The sequence below is a fragment of the Doryrhamphus excisus genome, chromosome 20 (genome assembly GCF_030265055.1).
Source record: "Doryrhamphus excisus isolate RoL2022-K1 chromosome 20, RoL_Dexc_1.0, whole genome shotgun sequence".
NCBI classification, from domain to species: domain Eukaryota; kingdom Metazoa; phylum Chordata; class Actinopteri; order Syngnathiformes; family Syngnathidae; genus Doryrhamphus; species Doryrhamphus excisus.
The window spans coordinates 9,074,054-9,091,364 of NC_080485.1; the positions used below are offsets into that span (position 1 = coordinate 9,074,054).

At 36.1% G+C, this 17,311-nt stretch overlaps 1 protein-coding gene across 4 annotated transcripts in view; it reads right to left on the bottom strand.

Moving 5' to 3' along the window:
• Nucleotides 1–839: 839 nt before the first annotated feature.
• slit1a (slit homolog 1a (Drosophila)) overlaps nucleotides 840–17,311 on the bottom strand; it is a 126,915-nt gene continuing 110,443 nt past the window's right edge. For 2 of the 4 annotated variants that reach the window (XM_058058545.1, XM_058058544.1), the window contains 13 exons: nucleotides 14,495–14,566; nucleotides 12,200–12,363; nucleotides 11,998–12,122; nucleotides 11,817–11,914; nucleotides 10,464–10,603; nucleotides 10,300–10,393; nucleotides 10,079–10,216; nucleotides 8,359–8,587; nucleotides 8,147–8,277; nucleotides 7,920–8,074; nucleotides 5,596–5,884; nucleotides 5,311–5,522; nucleotides 840–3,923 (listed from right to left, as the gene is read on the bottom strand). In XM_058058545.1, coding sequence (XP_057914528.1) covers nucleotides 3,685–3,923; nucleotides 5,311–5,522; nucleotides 5,596–5,884; nucleotides 7,920–8,074; nucleotides 8,147–8,277; nucleotides 8,359–8,587; nucleotides 10,079–10,216; nucleotides 10,300–10,393; nucleotides 10,464–10,603; nucleotides 11,817–11,914; nucleotides 11,998–12,122; nucleotides 12,200–12,363; nucleotides 14,495–14,566 — 2,086 coding nt within the window. In that variant the 3' untranslated portion in view covers nucleotides 840–3,684. Of the gene's footprint in view, nucleotides 3,924–5,310; nucleotides 5,523–5,595; nucleotides 5,885–7,880; nucleotides 8,075–8,146; nucleotides 8,278–8,358; nucleotides 8,588–10,078; nucleotides 10,217–10,299; nucleotides 10,394–10,463; nucleotides 10,604–11,816; nucleotides 11,915–11,997; nucleotides 12,123–12,199; nucleotides 12,364–14,494; nucleotides 14,567–17,311 lie in introns of all 4 variants that reach the window. The other 2 variants (XM_058058543.1, XM_058058542.1) reach the window with 1 other exon arrangement.

Here is a 17,311-nt window from a genome sequence, read left to right on the forward strand (position 1 = left end):
ATAAGGTAAGGGGGTGTTAAATCGTTGCCTGTTGGGGATTAGGTGATTATATTCGGGGGGTTACATTAGCCGGATTTGGGGGACCTCCGTGCAAATTGAGCGCCTGCCATAAGGAACAACAGAAATTTGATTTAAAAGTACGTAAATGTCCTTTACAATAACCAGTGTTAGAAATCTACTGCATGCTTTACTAACATTCATCTTCATTCTTTCTGTAAAATACAGGAAAAAAGGGGCATGTTTCAGACAGTGTGATATGTTTAATCATGTTTATTAATTTGAAAACCATGATTAATCATTTGATAGTGTATGTATCCATCTGTTAATGAAATGCAGTCAAATTGGCATATTTAAGAAATACTTGCAATTGGTGATTAATCACGATTAATTAATTTGAAAACATGATTAATCATTTGATAGTGTATGTGTCCATCTGTTAATGAAATGCCGTCAAATTGGCATATTTAAGAAATACTTGCAAATGGTGATTAATCATGATTAATTCATTTGAAAACCACGATTAATCATTTGATAGTGTATGTATCCATCTGTTAATGAAATGCAGTCAAATTGGCATATTTAAGAAATACTTGCAAATGGTGATTAATCATAATTAATTCATTTGAAAACCATGATTAATCATTTAATTAATGAAATGCATCTGTTAATGAAATGCAGTCACATTGGCATATTTAAGAAATATTTGCAAATGATGATTAATCATGATTAATGAAATGAATTAATCCAATAACAAATTATTCATTTGACAGCCCTACCCATAACATTACTATGTGTTTTTGTATTTATTGTCTTTCTTGGAAAATGATAATACATGGAAAAAAGACAGAGCTGGTAAAAGCACACACATTTAAGTTTAATGAAAAGAGAGTGGAGGTTTGGTAAACATTTTGTCGGTGGCACTACATACATTCAGCATCATTGCGACTCTTTCACTTCAAGCCCGCATCAGTCCTGTGACAGAGAAGCAGGAATAAATCTTTTTACAACATAGTGTGGTTTACATCAACATATGTATGTACTGTATATTCTAGTTCATTGGATGGTTTGTCAATATAGCACAAGCACCACTAAATGTCTACCAGGAAGTTGTACTTTGCACTCGTCTGCTACGGATGAGTGCACAACAAGGAGACGTGTACCAAAACCTAAAATAGAAAAAAGTCACATTCCACAAAATTGCGCCTTTACGAGGCACACCACCTATAAAGGAGGACAGTGAGCACCCATACTGTACACTGCCGGGGGGGGTCACATGTTCACCAGGATGGTTCACATTGAAGCCAGACTCATCAATCAGAAACCCCCAAAAAACAAAAAAAAAAACAAACAAACCCAGAATGTGATCAATTCTATCATTTTACAATGCAAACTAAATGACAGCTACCACTTCATGAATAAGCATATTTATTATCTGTACATTTTTATACATTCAGCTATGTGCTCACTGCAAATGGCACCTCAACTTAGCAATTCTTTTTCTTATAACGTGTCTCACCAGCTATGGAAAACCTTGGAACGCTTCACGCCGTTGTGTTATTTTGTCAAACACGTTAACTTAACACAGGAAGCGTCGTATGACAGCAGCTTATGATGCGGTGGAGCGGTAGAAGCACCTCAGCGAAACCTATAGAAATATTTCAGTGGCGGGATGGTGATGGTGACCTATTGCTTTTTTTAAAGTTCTTTTTTTAAATCAATTTTACCCTTTTTCTTCTACGACAGAGTATTAGTGCTACATCGAGAAAAAAAATCTGAGATTTCGAAAGTATAAAGTCCTAAATGTAGGAGAAAAAAGTCATACATTTACGAGAAGTAAGTAATTTTAATCCAAATCCAAAATGATCGACTCCGTTTTGCTGTAAAATGTTAAACTTTTTTCTCGTAAATGTATTACTTTTATGACTTTAAAAAAAAAATTACCACTTAGTTTTCAAAAATGTATGTGTTGTAAATGTATGACTTTATTGCCAAATTATAACTTTCTTGAAAATTTACAACTTTTATTCTTGTTTATTCTTTTATTAATTAATCACTTTTTTCTTGTAAATTATAACTACATTCTCGGAATATTAACTACTTTTTTCTAAAAAAAAATGTACGACTTTTATTCATACATTTGTGACTTTGTGACCTTGTGATTTGTTATTCTTGTAAATTACCAAATTATAATTTTTTTTTCGTACATTTACAACTTTATTCTCTGAATATGAAAGTTACGAAAAAAGTACGACTTTTTTCTCATAAGTTTACACCTTTAGTCTGGTAAATGTATCACTTTTTCATAAATTTTACCAATTTTTCTCATAAACGACTATTCTTCTACATTTCCGACTTTTTCGCTCATAAATTTACAATTTTTTTCTTGAAAATGTATCATTTTATTCTCAAAATTCAGATTTTTTATTTGCTAATTTTCAAAATGTACTACTTTATTCTTGTAAATGTACATTTTTTTTGTAAAAATATTTTGTACATGTATGACTTTATTCTCAAAATTATAAATTTCTTTTCTTGAAAATTTCTGACCTCGCACAACTCTTGAAATCTCAGATTTTTTTTTCAGTTTTTCAAAGTGGCCCTAATATTCCTTTTTTTCATGTTTTGGAAAATATCACAAAAATGCGATACAAGAAAAATCACCGCAAAATAAATTAAAAACAAGCAGAGGCGCTCATGAATTGGATGTAATATTCACATGGAAGACAACATATACAATATCAAACATATTTCTAGAGCAAGACCACCAGTGGCTCCTATACAATGTGTATGTGTGTGTCTGTGTGTGTGTGCATGTGTGTGTGTGACCTATTACTACTTCTTAAAATGTTGAAAAAAAAAAACACAAAATGAAAAATCGTTCCACCAGCCTTTCAGAAACACACTTACTCTTTAACATAGAAAAATACTATACCAAAAAAACCAAATACAAATATATATATATTAGAATCTGTTAGGCATTTCTATATAAATGGGGGAGTATTTTTAGGGTTACATGGTGAAATAAAATAGAAAAAAAACAACAATATGAGGAAATCAAAAATAAAACAGGTGATTCTTCAGGATTTTCCATGTTAATTGGCAATCTTCCTCGCTTTTCTAATACTGCAAGCGTCAAAGAGGAGGCCCCCTGCTGGAGGGCAGCGGTATAAATGTGATATAAGTGTGTGTCTGTGTGTGTGTGTGTGCCTCTTAAAAGTCGCCACATCCGCACTTCTTATGATTATGTGCCTTCTTCTTCTTCTCTTGTGTGTGTGTGGATGGTCGACAAAACAACTTGAAAGCCTCCGATCACTTCCTGTCACATGGCCAACTTCATCCAGCTCTCTTCATGTGCGTCCGTATTTATTTTCCCGCATCTCCCTCTCGTCCATAACCGAGCCAGGCTGCACCCCACTGTCCTCAATGGTGGCTGTTGTGTTTTTTAGGGGGGGTTCACACTGGGGAAAAGGAGCAGGAGTGACGCCTCATCACTCAATTGGAAATCTCTGGAGCCTTTTTTTTAGTTGACGCTCAGGGTGTTGTGATACTTGTAGGTCACATGTCCTATTTTACAAGCATTGTAGTCCTTAATATATAGATAGAGGTTTTATATATCTTCTTTAGAATCTCTCTATTCCATCCCTTCTTCCTTTCTTGCTCTCTTCTGGCGTCCGCGAGGCCGCGCTAGACGCAACCCATGCAGCCGCACTTGATGGTCTTTTCCACCTCCTCGCTGAAGGAGGTGCCATCGCTGCACTCGAATGTGTATTTCCGACGTTTCATCCGCTGGCTGGCGCAGCAGGCGCCCGCCTCGCACACGCCGCTGCATTCCACCCAGGACACCATGCGCGTCGTTTGGCAGATGGCGTAGCCCCGCTGCACCTGGTAGAAGTCTCGCATCGGCTCACCTCGACACTCCGACTCTGGACGGGAGAGACCACAAATGGACCTCAGGTCATTTTTTCACTTTCATTTTGGCCAACTCAGAAATGTTAACACTTTACAATCCCTACAGAAACCTAAACACTACTCAATAGGTTCCTCATTGGCTCCTCATTAGTTCCCCAGTAACTACTCTAAATGTATGTAACTTAGTCATTAGTTCCCCAGTAACTACTCAAAATGTATGTACCTTAGTCATTAGTTCCCCAGTAACTACTCAAAATGTATGTACCATAGTCATAGTTCCTCAGTAAATACTCAAAATGTATGTACCTTAGTCATTAGTTCCCCAGTAACTACTCAAAATGTATGTACCATAGTCATGGTTCCTCAGTAACCACTCTAAATGTAGTCATTAATTCCTCAGTAACTACTCAAAATGTATGTACCATAGTCATTAGTTCCTCAGCAACTACTCAAAATGTATGTACCATAGTCATGTTTCCTCAGTAACTACTCAAAATATATGTACCATAGTCATGTTTCCTCAGTAACTACTCAAAATGTATGTATCATAGTCATTAGTTTCTCAGTAACTACTCTAAATGTATGTAACAGCCATTAGTTCCTCAGTAACTACTCAAAATGTATGTATCATAGTCATAGTTCCTCGGTAACCACTCTAAATGTATGCACCATGGTCATCAGTTCCTCAGTTACTACTCAAAATGTATGTACCTTAGTCATTAGTTCCTCAGTAACTACTCAAAATGTATGTACCATAGTCATAGTTCCTCAGTAACTACTCAAAATGTATGTACCATAGTCATTAGTTCCCCAGTAACTACTCAAAATGTATGTACCATAGTCACGTTTCCTCAGTAACCACTCTAAATGTAGTAATTAATTCCTCAGTAACTACTCAAAATGTATGTACTATAGTCATTAGTTCCTCAGCAACTACTCAAAATGTATGCACCATAGTCGTAGTTCCTCAGTAACCACTCTAAATGTATGTACCATAGTCATTAGTTTCTCAGTAACTACTCTAAATGTGTGTACTTTAGTCATTAGTTCCCCAGTAAGTACTCAAAATGTATGTACCATAGTCATGTTTCCTCAGTAACCACTCTAAATGTATGTACCATAGTCATTAATTCCTCAGTAACTACTCAAAATGTATGTACTATAGTCATTAGTTTCTCAGTAACTACTCTAAATGTATGTAACAGCCATTAGTTCCTCAGTAACTAGGAATTACTGAGGGTGGAATTGAACTGGGGTAACTAGCTGTGTGGCCTGCGCGCTAACACTTGTCCACCAAGAAAGTACATAATTAAAAATGTTAAATAGATGATAGATTTTGAAGAAAAACATCTAACTTCAGAGTTAAAAGTCCAAAAAGTCATGAAGTGATGGGTCTCCAACCTGCGTCACAGAGTTGTCCCGTGTAGCCGCTTTCGCAGTGACAGTAGGCGTCTCCCGTGTCTGAGATCTGGCAGCGGCCATGCTTGCACGCCAAACGGCGGCAAGGATTGAACAGCTCCCCCTGCTGGTTGCAAAGTGCGCCACGGTAGCCCTCGCTGCACTCGCAGCGGTACGACTGGGTGTCCAGTGGAATGCAGCGTCCGTGGACGCACCTGGGAAGACACAAAGTGACTTAGAATGTGCTGAGTCATTGCTGGGACGTTCACGGACGCTGTGTTGACGTACTTGCTGCCTTGGCACGGGTTGGTGGCCGGCTCGTCGCATTGCGGCCCGGTCCAGCCCGGCTGGCAGTGGCACACGGGGCCCTGGAGCCCATCGGGCTGGCAGATGCCGTGAACGCAGTAGATCTTCTTGCAGGGCTCGCAGCCCGGTACCACGCCGGGTTTCATCTGGGTCTTGGTGAAGTCCTGCAACTCGTTGTTGATGTACAGGTTCTGGATGCAGCCGTGGAAACTGGAGCTGTTCTGGATCTGCCACAGGCGGAAGGCGCTGGAGTGGACTCCGACTGGCATACCTGGAGGAAGACCAAGGAGATGTTTAGAAGGGGGATGGCGGCACAGCAGGAGGACAGACGGACAGAAAAGACAGGGAAGGTATGAGTGGAATGGAGGAAAGGCTTTTAGTCAGTGATGGGCAGATCCATCCCAAAATATCAATACTACAGTATTACTACAGTATTGATATTTTGTATACTTTGATAAGTTTGGGGGAGAAGCTCATATTTCACAGACGTGTGCTTGTCAGTCCTAGAAGAGGTATGTAAGACAGCTGAGCTGGGTAACAAATTCAACAAACAATAAAGTCTGAAATTTGCATTAAAAAAAGTAAATATATGATTTTTTAAAAAAGAAAAATCATAATGGGATGAGAATAAAGTCGATATTTACGAGAATTTTTTTTTTACTTTATGTAACAGGCATTGCAAGAGGGAAGAGCAATGCTCTAGTTTCCCTCTGACATTTATGAAACGATGATATGTAATATTACATTATTCTTCTCTGAAATTTACGACTTTATTCTTGTAAATGAATTACTTTTTTCTTGTATATTTATGACTTTATTTGTGTAAATTTCTCTTTTTTTCTCTCATAAATGTATGACTTTTTTCCCTTCTAAGTATGCAATTTTTCTTATAAATGTACAACTTTTTTTCTTCTAAATGTAAATTTTTCTCTTATATTTTTGCGGACTTTATTCATGTTCATTTACAATTTTTTTCTTATAAATTCATGACTTTTTTCTCATATTAGTATGACTTTTTTCTTATAAGTTTATCACTTTTTTCAGGTAAATGTACGTACATTTTACTCAGAAATGTATGCCTTTTATGTCTTATATTTCCAACTTTTTTTCTTGTATATTTATGACTTTACTCATATAAATTTACAATTTTTTGTCTCATAAAGTTATGACTTTTTTCTCATGTAAGTATGACATTTTTTAAATAAACTTACACCTTTTTTTCTCTTGTAAATGTATTTTTCTCATATATTTTTAGTACTTTATTCATGTTAATCTACTAATTTGTTGTCATAAATTGATAACTTTTTTCTCGTATTAGGATTACTTATGTCTTATAAGTTTGCAACTTTTTTTCACGTAAATGCACATTTTACTCAGAAATGTATGCCTTTTATGTCTTATATTTACGACTTTTTTCTTGTATATTTATGACTTTAATCATGTAAATGTAATTTTTTTGTCTTATAAATTTACGACTTTTTTCCTCCTGTAAGTATGACGTATTTCTAATAAATTTACAACTTTTTTCACCCAAATATACATTTTACTCAGAAATGTATGCCTTTTATGTCTTATATTTACGACTTTTTTCTTGTATATTTACTAATTTATTCATGTAAATTTAAAATTTTTTGTCTCATAAATTTATGACTTTTTTCTCATGTAAGTATGATGTTTTTCTTATAAATTTGCAACTTTTTTTCCACACAAATGTACATTTTACTCAGAAATGTATGCCTTTTATGTCTTATATTTATGACTTAATTCATGTAAATTTACAATTTTTTGTCTCATAAATTTATGACTTTTTTCTCATGTAAGTATGATGTTTTTCTTACAAATTTGCAACTTTTTTTCCCACACAAATGTACATTTTACTCAGAAATGTATGCCTTTTATGTCTTATATTTACGACTTTTTTCTTGTATATTTACGATTTTACTCTCATAAATTTCCTATGTTGTTCACTTAATTTTACTCTCCAAATCTCATAATTAAATTTTTCAACATGGCCCTAATACGCCGTCATACAATCTGATTTGGTATGGCTAAGAACAATTGGGGCCCATCTCTGGTTTGAATGAGGAACATCAACACGACACGACACAAAAGACGTTCTGAACAACTAACAAACACAGTCATGATTGGGTCAGGATGAGGATGGGGAGGTTAAGGAGGTTGGTTGCGGTGGATACAAAGCGAGGTGGAGGGCGGGGCGGGGTGGGGTGGGAGGGGGTGATTGACAGTAGTGTAGTAGTTAAGAGTGCCTGAAGAGGAGGGAGGTGTGTTCTGGAGAGGGCCCCTACCCCCCACGTATAGTGGAGCCTCTCCGTTGAGGGGTCGCACCACCCCCAAACTGTCCATGGTGGTGGGGAGACCCCCGTCAATGGACAGGTTGACCATCTGGTCAAAGGTGACGAGCTCCACCGTGTGGAACTGACCATCGTTGATGGTCTCTGTGCTGGTGGGAGGAAACAAAAATGTTCAGATAGGAGTCATTTATTGTTTCCGTGTTGTAGTAACAGCGACTCACCTGTAGATGGCGTGGCCCGGCTGGCTACCTGGGTCATAGCTGACCTTTACATGACCTTGGTAGAGCTCCACTGCGATATGATCGTTGTCTCCATTGTATAAGAGAATCCCATTGTCCTCCGCTGTGGACACCTGCAGTCACATCAGGCAGGAAGAGTCCCAAATATGCTCCATATGGCCACCAGGTGGCGCTGTGACGTGATATAGGTGTACCTGCAGGGTGATGTTAGCCTGAGGCCAGTTCTTCAGGTCAGACAGCAGCAAGTACGAGTCTCTGTCCACGAAGTTGACGCTGACCAGCTTCTCGCAGCGAGGGCCGCCAAACTCAGGAGGACACTGGCAGAGTGCACGACCGCCCCGCTCCACACAGGGGGCGTCGTTCTGGCAGTCGGCCAGCTCACACAAGGACAACAGCGATGGAGCGATTTCACACAGCTGACCACTGTAGAGGACAAGAGTGAGGACGACGATGAACTATTTATGTTTAGATTTTCATATGAGAATTTGAGACATTTCAGAAAACAGAGCAAAAAGAGTAAAGTTCAAATATTACAAGAACTAAAGAGGAATATTTAATTCTCAAATAAAGTTGTAATTTACATACTATAGAAATTAAGTAGGAATTTTACTATTAAATAACAACACATTGCACTTTTCCTCAATTGTTATTGTGCCTTTTCCAGTCATTGCTTTCTTCCTATCACTGATTGGCTGAAGTGGCCTTAAAGCCATTTTTCAGTACCAACTTTTTTTTTATGATTTTGACTAATCTTCCAATGCACACGGAATACCATCAGAAAAAAAAAATGCTTCTACCTTTTTTCCTTCTTTAGTAATCAGCAGTACAAAATGGGTAAGTTTCAGGAAAATATCGGTTCCCAACAAAAAATAAAATCAAAAAACTAAGTTAAAAAACATGTATCTTTAAAGAAAGAGGTTATTTTGATGATTAAAAAAACACCAGTTAGTTGAACCTGTGTTGTTCTACTCAAAAAGTAACTACTCAAAATGTATGTACCATAGTAAGTAGTTCCTCAGTAATCACTCAAAATGTATGTACCATAGTAAGTAGTTCCTCAGTAATCACTCAAAATGTATGTACCATAGTAAGTAGTTCCTCGGTAATCATTCAAATGTATGTACCAGTTATTAGTTCCTCAGTAACTACTCAAAATGTATGTACTATAGTCATTAGTTCCTCAGTAACTACTCAATATGTATGTACCATAGTCATTAGTTCCTCAGTAACTACTCAAAATGTATGTACTATAGTCATTAGTTCCTCAGTAACTACTCAAAATGTATGTACTATAGTCATTAGTTCCTCAGTAACTACTCAAAATGTATGTACCATAGTCATTAGTTCTTCAGTAACTACTCAAAATGTATGTACCATAGTCATTCGTTCCTCAGTAATTACTCAAAATGCATGTACCATAGTCAGTAGTTCCTCAGTAACTACTCAAAATGTATGTACCATAGTAAGTAGTTCCTCAGTAACTACTCAGTAACTACTGTAAATGTATGTAATTTAGTCATTACTTCCTCAGTAATCACTCAAAATGTATGTACCATAGTTATTAGTTCCTCAGTAACTACTCAAAATGCCTCAGTAACTACTCAAAATGTATGTACTATAGTCTGTACTATAGTATGTAGTAACTACTCAAAATATATGTACCTTAGTCAATAGTTCCTCAGTAACTACTCTAAATACATGCACCTTAGTCATTAGTTATTCTGTAACTACTCTAAATGTATGTACCTTTGTTATTAGTCTTTTTGTAACTACTCTAAATGTGTGTGCCTTACAGTATTTACAACCAATGACGAAGGCACATACATTTAGAGTAGTTACTGATGAACTAATAACTAAGGCACATACATTTCCAATAGTTGTAATTTACCTAACATGCATGTTTTGGTTCCTCACCTGTAACCTTCAGGACATTGGCAGGTGTAGCTGTTGAGCTCGTCCACACACTCAGCTCCGTTCTGACAGCGATGCTCCTGGCAGTCGTTGTAGTCTACACTGCAGTCATCACCAACGTAACCAGGAGAGCAGACACACCTGACACAGACAAACACAACACTCCATGACTCTCCACGTATGTCCTAACGTGGCTTTTCACCGATGGAGGAGTCCACACTGACTTGGGCCCAGAGGAGGTGATGAGGCAGGTAGAGTGATGTTGGCATGGACTTCTTCCTGGGGCGCACACGTCCTCCATTTCTTCACACATCTCCCCTGCACATACACAACAGGTTATCAAACACAACAACATGAACACTTGTATTGAAGCGTAGCGGTGATGTACCCGTGTAGTATGGCGGACAAAAACAAGTGTAGTTGTTGACTCCGTCCACGCAGGTGGCGCCGTTCTCACAGTCGTTGTCTTCGCAGTCGTCGATGTTGCTTTGGCAGGTGGGACCCTCGAAACCGGTAGGGCACGTGCAGCTGTAAAAGACACTCATGATGCCTTCACTTGCACACTGGGGAGCTCACTAAAGGATGACCTGCATTTCATTAGACTTTAGTGAGCATTTTGCTTTTTCTTTAACTTTCCTTTTGATGCTGCCAAAGAAGGCGAAAAATAAGGAAAATTGAGATGTCAACCATAGAACCAAAATCTTATCTAGGGATGTCCGATATTGGCTTTTTGCCGATATCGTCCAACTCTGAGTTTCTAATATCGATATCAGCCAATACTGATATTACATATCTCCTGTGGTGGAATGAACACATATGGATTTTATCCAGCATTTTCTAAATATTGCTTTTCATGATCGAAAAAAAAAATCTGATACCGATTTTTATGCTGATATCTGGCCAATAATTATCGGTACCCTAATCTTCTCCTAAGCCGACACATAAGCCGTGCAATCTGTTTATCCTGGCTTCTCCGTAATAACCGAAGGAATAAAAGGAATAAAATTCATAAAAATAAATGCAATAATAAACAGTAAAATATCATGAGAATCAGTTAGAATTTTCCACAGAATAAATTTCTCATAATGACGGTGGGAATAAAACAGTCAATTTTTCTCTGTAAAAATGTAATAAAGTGTTAATAATGTTACACTACTTTTTAAATACAACAAATCCTAATATTATGAAATCTGAGTAACTACCATAATGAGAATGAAGTGGGACTTTGATGAGAATTATTTTGTAACATCGTGAGATTTGATGAGATTTTAATATTATGAGAATAAGTGTGAATAACGTCTGAATATTATGAGAATAAAATTTGAATATTTAAAAAAATATTTAAATATGCAACTTTAATATAAATGTAAAGAATAAAGTAAGAATTTTAAATATTTTAAAGTGTAGATTTTATTTATTTAATGAGCCTTATTCACCTCCTGTGGTTAACTGCATGTTTTACAGAATTCAATTAAGAATGTTAAAACTTTATAAACTTTGCAAAATTCTATTCAAGTATGAATATATATATATTTTTGCTACAAATTATCCACGATAATGATCAATATTCTTGACATTTTTGAGACCATTTTTACATGAATCATTGGCATGAGAGGTGTAATTCACATTTGAACCACTAGATGGTACTCAAGTATAGTGTGAGCCACATTCACTTGACATGGAACAATTATTTTGATGTCTATCATTTCCTTTAGATTGTATTTCATTAAATCTTCCTCACCTGTACTCTCCCTCCTCTTCTTCATTCACTTGACACTTGCCACCATTGGCACAGGGGTTGCTCACACAAGCATTCAGAGCTGTTTCGCAGTTCTTGCCCTGAGAAAACAAACATTACGGTTCGATCATCAACACATTTAGAGAGTCGTCACGGATGCATGTGAGGACGCTGTGACGCTAACCTTGAATCCCGGAGGACAGCTACACCTGTAGATGTCCACTGGGTCAGTATGACACACGCCGTGGTTCTGACACGGACCGGACAGACAGGGGTTGCACTTGGCCAGAACAGCGGTGTCCACCTCACCTATTAAGACGGAGCAGACACAAAGTGAGCATAAATCACTTGTCACAATATTAGGTACACCTAAACCAAGAACTCACCTGTGCATTCAAATTTCTTGGCGGGTGTAGTGAGGAGCAGCTTGCCCTCCAGACCATGTGGACCAGCACAGCGGGCAATACCGGGCTCTTTGTAGCCGGTTTTGACCCAGTCTGACAACCAACGCAGACGGCAGTCACAGTAGAGAGGGTTGGCACCGATTGCTCTGGTGGAAAAATAACAAGAAATAGTAAGAGTCAACATGGGGGGGGGGGGTAATTAAAAATATGCAGGCCTTAAGAAAAATTTGTGGATCATTTTTCTTAAGGACTGCATATTTTTTTAAATTATTTTATTATTATATATATATTATAATATATTATTATATTGTATATATTTATTTATTATTATATTATTTTAATTATTATATATTATATTATATATAATAATAATAATAATAATAATAATAATAATAATAATAATAATAATAATAATAATAATAATAATAATAATAATAATAATAATTATAATAATAATAATTATAATAATAATAATTATAATAATAATAATTATAATAATAATCTGTATAGTATTATATAAATAAATATATAAATAATATAAATATGCAAGCCTTGAGAAAAATTAGTGGATCATTTTTCTTAAGGACTGCATATTTTTTAATTATTTTATTATTATATATTATAATATATTATTATATTCATTACATGTATACTTATTTATTTATTATTATTATTATATTATTATTTTAATTATTATATATTATATTATACATATAATAATATTCTATAATATTTTTATTTTTTATTTTTTATTTTATTTTATTTTATATTTTATTTTATATTTTATTTTATATTTTATTTTATTTTATATTTTATTTTATATTTTATCTATATTATATATATTTATATTATATTATTATATTTATTTATAGTATATATATTTTTAATATATTATCTATCTTTTATTATTATCTATTACGACAATAGAATAAGGAATCCTTGCTGGTCCAGTTATGTCAGTGTAGTACCTTGAACTACCAGCAGATGTCTCGCTACACCTTTTAAAGTCAATTGTGTGTGTGTCTTCTGACCAACAATGGTGCTACTGGAGGAACAAAAGACACTGATTGACAGTTATTCTAATCTCCATGCTGCAGTTTGCATCGAGCAAATGGGGAGCAAAAGCCTACCCACTTCTGTCGCGGCCCACCCGTCAATCAATCAATGAGTCTCTCTGTCCTCACCCTCCTGAATCGATGTGTTTGCATCAGGGTGAAACACAGGCTCATGTTTCAGGCCGGACCAAAAGCCGACACCTGACATCTGCAAACATGGAAGCCACTTGACTGGAAGGAAAGATCAACGGCCTTCTTTCCATTTTACCTCGGCGGCCTTGACTTCACTTTCCTGACTTAAAAAATGTCTTTGTCCTCCGTTCCTCTTTTACCTCGGACACTGATAAGTCTATTGATCAGGGGCACACAGCAAAGAGGCTCCAGTCCACACAAAACTACAGACATAAATAAACACTAAGATCTTTGCCCACCATCTGAACATGGTGAGTGTGTTTGGAGATAGAGATGACACAGTAGAAGGCTCTGTGTCTGCCGTGAGCTTTAACCACAGGGCGGCTAATTAAGGTGGTGGTGGTGGGGGGGGGGTCGACTTCCGGGTAGCCCACCAAAGAGGACTACAGACCGGCTTCTGTGTACCATGCCGCTGCCTGAAAATGTGTATAAGGTGGTGTGAAAAAGTCTTTGCCCCCTTCCTGATTTCTTATTTTTTTTGCATTTTTGTCACATTTAAATGTTTCAGATCATAAAATTTTTAATTTTAAACTCAAAATGCAATTTTTAGATAAAACTTATCATTATTAACAGAGACAAAATAAATCCAACCCTACATGGTCCTATGTGAGAAAGCTAATTGTCAGTGCGGGAAAGTTATAAAGTCATTTCTAAAGCTTTAGGACTCCAGCAAACCACAGCGAGAGTCATTGTCCACAAATGGTGAAAACATGAAACAGTGGAGTGGCTTCCCAGGATTGGCTAGCCAAACAAAACCACAAGAGTGCACCAACAACTCATCCAAGGGGTCACAAAAGACCCCACAACTACATCCGAAGAACTGCAGGCCTCTCGTGACGAGGCAAAAACAGACAAGTACCAGGACCAAAAGTCATTGACTAATTTTTATGTTTGTTTCGTGATCTGAAACATTTAATTGTGACAAACATGCAAAAAAAGAAATCAGGAAGGGAGCAAACACATGTTGACACCACTGTACATGATGGAATGTGTGTGTGTGTGTGTGTGTGTGTGTGTGTGTGATACTTACAAGTGGGAAAGAGAGGCCACGTCACCAAAGATGCCATCAGGAAGCTCAGAGATCTCGTTGCCATGGAGAGACCTTCACGGTGATAAAGATGACAAGTTGTTAAACGAGTAATTATGTCATATAAAAAATAAACTTGAGAATAAAGACATTTGTCAGGAAGATATTCTAATATCATGAGTAAAAAGTCAGAATTTTGTGAATAAAATATGAATTTTACGTTTTATGTTGTTATTTATTATTATTGCATTTGTTATTTTTACCATGAATTTAAAAGATACGCAATATTTAGTTGCAATATCATGAGAATAAAAAAAACTTTAAATAAAGCCATTTCTTAAGCTTTGGGACTCCAGCAAACCACAGTGAGAGTCATTATCTACAAATGGTGATAACAGTGGTGAATGTTCCCAAGAGTGGTTGGCCAACCAAAATGACCCCAAGAATGCAGCAATAACTCATCCAAGAGGTCCCAAAAGACCCCACAACTACATCCCATCCTATCCTATCCTGTCCGATCCTATTCGATCCTATCCTATCCTATCCTATCCTATCCTATCCTATCCTATCCTGTCTGAAGAACTGCAGGGCTCATTTGACTGACTCCACAATAAGAAGGACACTGGGCAAAAAACGTCCAAGTTCAAAGACGAAAAGTCTGAATTTAATAAGGAAAATTATATGAGGAAAAAAAATCATAACAGAATAAAATCATTAAACTAGAAGAAAACAATAAAATAATAATATTAGTAGACTACATTTAATATATATGACATTTATGTAATATCATGAGAATAAAGTCAGAATTTTGTGATTTATGATAAAAAGTTTATTTTTCAGGTTATAGTCATTATTCTGAAAATAAAGTCTGAATTTCACCAGGAAAAAAAAACCTGATTATGATAATAAAGTTGAGTTATTTTGAAAATAGACACAAATATATTATTATATATGGAATGAAATGAAATAACTTTAGAATACATTCAGTAAGTCAAAAGTTTCGCACTCAAAGAAAGAGAATTATATAAATTTTACATTTTCAGAATAGTTTTTTTAATATAATGTTAATAACATCTGACTTTTATGAGAATGATTTAAATGATTTTGAGAATAAAGTCTGAATTTACCAGAATAAAATGGATATATTTTGATGTTTTATCCCCACCCTCCCCCACCAAAAATATCAAATAATTAAAATAAATTCATTCAAAATAAGAAAAAGTCTAAATATTATTTATGAAGCTAAAGTGAGAATTGTGTGAGAACAAAGCCATGACATGATGAGAATATGATGAGTTGAACATGGCGGTGATTGTGTGCATTCTTCATGGGTGGTAGCTGCTAAGACCTTCAGCGTGAAGCCTGCTGCAGCTACCAGCTGGCTCTTGGAGTCTGGAGAAGGTGGCTATCAGGTTTCATTGTGTCTGGACAACAAGCATGGAAGACACGCAGCCTAATCGAGTTACTGCTCATTTCAAAGGATGAAAAGCATATTTACATGCTTGCATATCTCAATATCAGCGCTAGTGGGGTGAATATGTTTTTTTAATTATATGTGCTTATGTCTTTAAATAGAATAAAAATGGTGACAAGGTGGCGTGGCTTAATGGCTGCATGACGGATGACTGTTGTAATCCAACGGGTCATTAGCACCTAACTAGCCGCAAATGACCACAAGCTAATGTTACCACGCCTTCCTTCATACGCTGTGGAACAGTTTGGGGATGAAAATGCTGCTAAATACACACAATTCAGACTTTGAACATGCGTTATGCAAATGAGTTCATATGCAAAACAGTAGGAAACTAATAATAGGCCACATTCAAACAGAAAACAGCATGATTTATTAATATATATATTTTCCTAAGACTTAACTTTCTTTTACACTTGTATGAGAGCTCAGACAAGGGATGTCGGTTGCCGATAATATCGACTTCCGCCACAAGATTGTGCTGTATAACGTTGGTAACTCTGGGCCACATTTTAACGGCGCGCCTCAAAGTGCTTGCCACTCGACTCCCCACCACCCGCATGAAGACGAAAACACTACACCACCATGCAGACAAAGTGAGTTTCATTTTGGCTCCGTAGCTACAGGGGTAGTTCCCCCTCACTGTGCCTTGACTAGGGACCGTAAACAAATTACCTTGAAGAGAGTTTGTTCAAAAAAATAAAAAAGTCATATATTCTACATCACATCAGAAATTGATCTATAACCAAATGATTAGTCCGACCCCAAAGGTGTTATGCACGCCCAGTTTTTATGAGTAATTATATCATATAAGAAATAAAACTCGAGAATCAAGACAGATATTCTAATATGAGTAAAAAGTCAGAATTTTACAAGAAAAAAGTAAATACTTTTTGTGAATAAAATACAACGTTGTGATTTATTAGGATGTTATTTTTACCATAACTTTAAAAGATACGGATTATTTAGTTGCAATATCATAAGAATTAAAATATCGGCTTCCGGCACTAGATCGTGCTGATCTGATATATATATATATATAATAATATAATCTGTATAAAGTTAGTAACTCTGAGCCACACTTGAACGCTGCGCCTCAAAGTGGTTGAAATGCCTTTAAGAGTAATTATATCATATAAAAAATAAAGAATTTTACAAAAAAAAGTCAATACATTTTGTGAATAAAATGGGAATTTTACAACGTTGTGATTTATTAGGTTATTTTTACCATAAATTTAAAAGATACGGAACATTTAGTTGCAATATATACCATTTCTTAAGCATTGGGACTCCAGCAAACCATAGTGAGAGTCATTATCCACAAATGGCTGCTGATAATATCGGCTTCC